The sequence below is a fragment of the Cebus imitator genome, unplaced genomic scaffold (genome assembly GCF_001604975.1).
Source record: "Cebus imitator isolate Cc_AM_T3 unplaced genomic scaffold, Cebus_imitator-1.0 Scaffold87, whole genome shotgun sequence".
Lineage (NCBI taxonomy): Eukaryota > Metazoa > Chordata > Mammalia > Primates > Cebidae > Cebus > Cebus imitator.
In genome coordinates, this window is record NW_016107402.1 from 5,395,374 (window position 1) to 5,401,635 (window position 6,262).

The window sequence follows — 6,262 nt, forward strand, 5'->3', positions numbered from 1 at the left end:
TGGCCCTTGGTAAATCTTGTCCCCTGAGACTTTTTCTGTGGAGCTAAAGCTCCCACCGTCATGACAACCCCTCTGAGCAGCCATTTGGCTTATCTCCATCTTATTGCTCTCATTCAGCAACCTCCAGCACATGGCTGAGCACAGGGAATTCTCAATCTGCATTGATCGCCTTATCTTTCCTTCCTTTAGGTCACCCAGCATGGGAGAATTTCCAGGGAATCTTTCTACCAATAACTAGAGGAAGAAGGATCACACACATACATACACCCCACAGATGCTCTCTTCCCAAAGCCTAGAGGCAATGACGTCTAGTGAAAAGACCGTGGGCTTTGCTGTAAGATCTAGTTTCAAATCATAGCTGTGTTACATACAGCTGTATGCCCTTGGTACATCATGCAACCCCTGAGCCTCAGTTTTCTCATCTACAAGTGGAGCTAATCACAGGGACAGGTTCAGGACTGGATTCAAATGAAAAGATGGCTGTAAATACATCTGACATTCAGAAGACGCCTAATAAATGAGTTATTATTGTTATTACTATTTTCCTCCTCTGCTTAACTATGAACTCCTCAGGGAAGGTCTTTGTGTTCCCAGGGTCCTCCTTAGCAAAGAGTCAATGCTTTGGAGAGTCAACGCTCAGTAATTACTTGCCAATTGCAGCAGTGATTCCAAGGTCCCAGACTCCTTCCCTGTCCATTCCCTTAGTAAGTCAGAGGGTCAACAAACATTTCCTGACAGGAGAGATGGGAATCTTTATTCCCTGCTCCCCTTGTTTCCACACGGAGGCATGTCAGCTTCCAGAGTTTCTCTAAGGGGGAGCAAGAGGGTGGGAAGATTCATCATCATGCAGGTGCACTGCAGGTTGTTCAGCATCCCTGATCACTGCCTGTAGGAGCCAAATAAACCAAACTGCCTCCAAACCTCTCCAAAGCTCCCTTGAGGGCAAAACTCCCCTAGTGAGATCCAGTGGGTTAAACTAACCCCCAGGTCTCTCCTCTCTCCTCCTCTCTCTTCTGTCCTCTTTTGGGGAGGCTGACAGCTACAGAGGGTCCACTGTGGTCTTCTTGCGCCCTGCCAAAGGAGGCCTAAGGTTGTCCCATTGTGCCTCTGATGAATGGGAAATCCGATTAACTCAGATAAAGAATTAGCAAACCTATTGTATACAGTTTGAAGGCCACATCAGTAATGACGGGGACATTTTAACGTATTTTCAGTTGCTTGTCTTCTGTATCTGTCTGACACCTCAACCTAAACTCACGTGTGTGTTTGAAACTCCACACCTTGGATGCCCCATGCTTGGTAGGCATGAGGGCCCTCTCTCACCTGCCTGTAGCCAAATCTGTCCGTTCACCTCCCATTGACCACCCTCCCTCCCAAAGGAAGGTGCAAGGGTATTTCATGGCTTGAGGATTAATACTGTCATTTTACTTAGTTACAGAATCAATAAACCAATGCATACACACTTTTCAGAGAGGTGGGAAGGGCTCAGCAACCCTCTCCCTCAAACCTGGGCCCAGACCCCAGTCCTGGACCACAGCATCCACCCAGCAGGAAAGGGGTCCAGCCAAGTCTTTTCCTGACTTTGTAACTTAGAGACACAAGATAATCGAGGGTAGGAGGGATATTCTTGGCACCTGGACTGGAGTGGGATAAAAGGAGAGCAGGAAGGCAGTGATAGGAGAGAAGTGAGGGGAGGAACATACAGTTTTATAAATAATTAGACAAGGTCTTGAGCACCTTGGGTGGGGGTGGGATGAGAAAGGCTAGAGGCATGTAGGGGCCTAAGTGGGAAAGGAAACAATCGTGCTCGGGGCCAGAGCGGATGAGGGATCAGCTCTGGGCCTCCTTTTGCCCCATCTGTAAAATGAGTGAGTTGCCCTCAGTGGTGTCAGAGCACCTCGCCTCCTCTGGCATGGTAGGACTCTATGGGGTTCTAAGCCAGCCTGGGGACTTTGGAACAAGAGCTCTGGGGATTGGCAAGGACTGGTGGCCACTGCCAGAGAGGTGGTTGATGCCCACGCAGGCTATGTCTGATCCCCGGGCTGGTACTGTGGTTCAGTGGAGGTGAAGTAGTCTTCCAGGAAGGACTGTAAGTACTCAAAGGTAGGCCTCTGCTCTGGGTCCAGACGCCAGGTCTGCTCCATGGCCTCGTATAGGGATGCTGGGCAGCCTGGGGGGCACGGCATGTGGTAGCCCTGCTCCACCTGTTCCAACACTTCCCGTTTACTCATGCCTGAAGGATGGGGCTCCGTCAGTCAAAGGGACAGCCAGGAGGGGGCCCTTTCCCATGAGCATCCCCCACCCCAGCCCCACCCCTGGCGAGACAAACCTGGGTAAGGGACTCGGCCCTTGCTGATGAGTTCAGTGAGCAGGATCCCGAAGGACCACACGTCTGACTTGATGGTGAAGGAGCCAAAGTTGATGGCCTCAGGAGCTGTCCATTTGATGGGGAACTTGGCCCCTGGAGAGGATGGGGGAGCAGGGAAATTTAGTGAGGGGGGTCCCTGGAAACGGCTGGATTAAGAGAATGGGCTCTGGGTGCAGTGGCTCATGTATGTAATCCCAGCACTTTGGGAGGCCAAGGCAGGCGGATCACTTGAGGTCAGGAGTTCGAGACCAGCCTGCCAACATGGTGAAACCCCATCTCTACTAAAAATACAAAAATTAGCTGGGCTTGGTGGGCAGGTGCTTGTAATCCCAGCTACTAGGGAGGCTGAGGCAGGAGAACACCTACTATGTGTCTAGTATAGTGATGGGCACTTTCCAAACATTGCAATAATTCTCATCCTAATAACAGCCAATACTTGGCTAGCCTTTCCTGTGTGCCAGGCACTGTTTTAAGTGATATGGATGCATTAACTCACTTAACTCTCACAAAACCCCATGAGATAGAGACATTTTACAGAGGAGAAAAAGGAGGCACTGAGTAGTTAAGTAACTTGCCCAGATTACACAGTTAGTATGTGGCTGGGATTCGTACCCAGGCATTCTGGCTGCAGAATTCCCACTGTTACACCCTATTGTCTTTGATTTAAGAATTATAGCTGTGCCTGTCACACAGCAGGCGCCTGGTAAACACCTGCTGCTGATTTGCTGTTATCTGCGTATTTTCACTTTTCGGAAGACAAAAGGCAGCTCCCAGAGGTTAGGTGACTTGCCCAAGGCCACATGGCTGGTAAGTGGATGACCTGGGATTTGAGCCCAGAATTGCCTCTCATTCTACATCAGGCTGGAGGTGTCTCGGGCGACCTGGGGTGAGTAAGGGTTCCTGAGTGTGTGGGGCCCCATAGAAGTCCCCTTGTTGCCTGGGGAGCTCTTGGGAGGTGGGGTGAGGCAGGGCACCTTGGCGGGGGTTGTACTCATCGTCCTCGATGAGACGGGCCAGGCCGAAGTCTGCAACCTTGCATGCCAGCCGCTCCCCCACCAGGATGTTGGCTGCCCTCAGGTCGCGGTGGATGTAGTTCATTCGTTCCATGTAGGCCATGCCCTCAGCCACCTGGGGGGCCAAAATGTGGGGAGATGGGAGTTCATGTGGACTCACAGCACCGTGGCCCATGTGAGAATGAGGGACAATTTGAAAAACCCACTTTCCAGAGGGGGAGACTGAGGCCCAGAGAGAGGCAGCACTTAGGCACAGCTGACGCAGTGGGCGGGGCCACAGAATGTGTGAACTGTTAATAGGTGGAAGGTCTGGGAAGTAAAGGCTACCGGCCCAGTTTACCTGGGCTGCCATGTCCACCAACTGGGGCAGCTTCAAATCCTGGCCCTCTGGGTTCTTGAGGAAATCCAGCAAGCTGCCTGGGAAGAGGAAGCCTTAACATCAGCTGCAAGGCCCTACCCCGGGCCCCAGCCCCGCCTCCTCTCGCCTGACCCCGCCCCTCCAGCCCCGCCCACCTGGACCCGCCCCGCACTCAGGACCTCGCGGGTGCCTCAACCCCTCGCTTGTCTCGCCCTGGCCCTGCTGCCAGACACAGACCCTGCCCACATCTCGTTTTTTCTCTTCCTTGGTGCCCCCGACACGACCCTCTCAGACTCCGCCCCAGACCTTCCCTCATCCCGGATTCTGCCTTCGTTAGCCCAAGCCCCACCCCCAACACCGGAGGCACCGCCCCCCCGCCCCAGACCCCTCGTGGTCTCACCCCGCCCGGCTCCCACCCCAGCGCTCCTGTCGTTTTACACACCCAGTCCCTTAGTGGGACTCTGCCCATCGTCCCTCGTCCCTCACAGATCGCGTCCCAGGTCCCACGCCTGGGGACTCCCACCTTCACTTCACCCCGAATCCCGCCCGCCCAGGCTCCGCCTCCTGACCGTTGCACATGAACTCCGTCACGATGTAGATGGGCTCCTCCGACACCACGGCGTACAGCTGCACCAGCTTGTCGTGCCGCAGCAGCTTCATGACCTGCGCCTCCTCCAGGAAGGCCTTCGGGGACATGGTGCCCGGCTTCAGCGTCTTCACCGCCACCTTCGTGCTGCCGTTCCACGTGCCTGCTCGGAGGCTGTGTCGTCAGGACCCTCTCCCCCGAGCCCAGGCCCTCGCCCCGGCCCCCGGGAGCTCCGTACCCAGCCACACATCCCCGAAGCAGCCGGTGCCCAGCCGGCGCTCCAGCGTGATGGAGCTGCGGCTTATCTCCCAGGCGTCCTTGGCCAGGCCCAGCGTCTGCGGCTTCATGATGGTGCAGGGCGCAGTCAGCAGGTAGCACAGCCCGTCATTCACCTCTGGGGGAGGCGTCATGGAGTAGTCACAGGCTGGCCAGGACATCCCCTTCCACTTCTCATCCTACCCCAGCCTGGTGCCAGACCCCAAGATCGGTTATAAGGAACTAGGCCTCAAGTGAGGTTACAGGCCAGGAAGAAAGGCAACCCGGCCCACTGAATAGGGGAACATGTTGGTGCCCAAGGAAGGAGGTGGCACCCAGAGGGAGAGATGATCCCTGTAAGCCTTCTGTAAGGACTAGGGGCCTTCCTATAGGAAGTGGTCTCTAGCTGGGCTTTGAAGGATAAGGTGGGATTCTCACAGGGGGAAATGGGGTTGCGGATTCCAGGCCAAGGTGTGGACAGGAGGCCCATGGTCTTCCATGGCATCATCCTTGGCATAACCAGTCAAGGCAGAAACGGGCATTGACTCCCACCTTCCCTTCACCCCCACAGCCAACTCTCCACCAGGTCAGGCCTATTCTACCTCCTACCCCGCTTCAGAATTGTCTGCTTCCTCTTTACTTCACTGTCACCGATTGAGTCTAGCCTCCATCACCTCTCACCTGGACAATGGCCACTGCCTTCTAATGAACCCCTCATTCTGCCTTGTCCCCTGGCATCCAAGCTCTACCAGCAGGCAAAGTGCTGACCAGCCTCTCTACCTCCCTGCTCAGGGCCCTGTGATGATGGCTCTCTGTCTGCCCACAGGGCAGCCCTGGTGCCTTGGTGGGGCATTCAGATGGCACAAACCCTCCATCAAGTTTCCACAAATTGAGGCCTTGAGGCAAGAAACTGGCCAATGCCTGTCCAGTCATTAGGGCATGCTGCTTGGTCATGGACTGCTTTCCTCCAGAAGCTCACAGAGCTGGATCCTGGGCTGGGAGACCCCATACTTGGGTTCTAGTTTCGGTCTGGGCAATATTGCTTGGTAGACCCTTCTCTTCTCTGGGCCTCAGTCTCCCCATCTGGACAGCGCTTCAGTGGGTTGGTTCAGGGATCTGAGGCGCCTGCCCTCACCCATGTAGTGCTGCACCAGCTCCTGCACTGAGTCGAACTGAACCCTCGTGGTGATGTAGTAGCCACCTGTGTCTAGCTTGCGGATCTTGTAATGCTTCACGTGATCGCCTCTGGTCTGATCCCAGTCCCGGATGGACAGGGAGTAGGCACCTGTGGAGAAGGATCACTTTGGAGCTTCTGTTCTCCTCTCCCCTAATCTGGGAGCTGGGAGAGGCCCGACAGCAGCATCCCTAGGGCCTGGTCCTAGTCTTGGCCCCCTGACCCAACCACCCTACTGCTCCAAGCCCTACCCCAATGGCTGGGGCTCCCAGTGACCTTGGTGCGTGGCACCACCCCTACCTTTGGTGGTCTCACTCTCCCGAACGAGAAAGGCCCCCTGGGGGTTGCCTGACGAGAGCAGCTGCCTCTCTGCATCCTTTCTCCCAATCTTTCCAAAGTACCACCTGTTGGGAAAGGCAGGCAAGAGTCTGGTACGCTGTGCTCAAACCTCACCTCAGCCTCCTGCGCAGTCACCTCGCAAGTCAAGACTCCATGTGAAAGCCGGGCG

At 55.2% G+C, this 6,262-nt stretch overlaps 1 protein-coding gene across 6 annotated transcripts in view; it reads right to left on the bottom strand.

Moving 5' to 3' along the window:
* Nucleotides 1-1,394: 1,394 nt before the first annotated feature.
* The window catches only part of FGR (FGR proto-oncogene, Src family tyrosine kinase), a 24,273-nt gene continuing 19,405 nt past the window's right edge, over nt 1,395-6,262 (bottom strand). For all 6 annotated transcript variants that reach the window (XM_017534713.2, XM_017534709.2, XM_037740709.1 and 3 more), the window contains 8 exons: nt 6,055-6,158; nt 5,716-5,865; nt 4,564-4,719; nt 4,309-4,488; nt 3,722-3,798; nt 3,343-3,496; nt 2,330-2,461; nt 1,395-2,233 (listed from right to left, as the gene is read on the bottom strand). In XM_017534713.2, the coding sequence (XP_017390202.1) occupies nt 2,025-2,233; nt 2,330-2,461; nt 3,343-3,496; nt 3,722-3,798; nt 4,309-4,488; nt 4,564-4,719; nt 5,716-5,865; nt 6,055-6,158 (1,162 nt within the window). In that variant the 3' untranslated portion in view covers nt 1,395-2,024. The remainder of the gene's footprint in view (nt 2,234-2,329; nt 2,462-3,342; nt 3,497-3,721; nt 3,799-4,308; nt 4,489-4,563; nt 4,720-5,715; nt 5,866-6,054; nt 6,159-6,262) is intronic.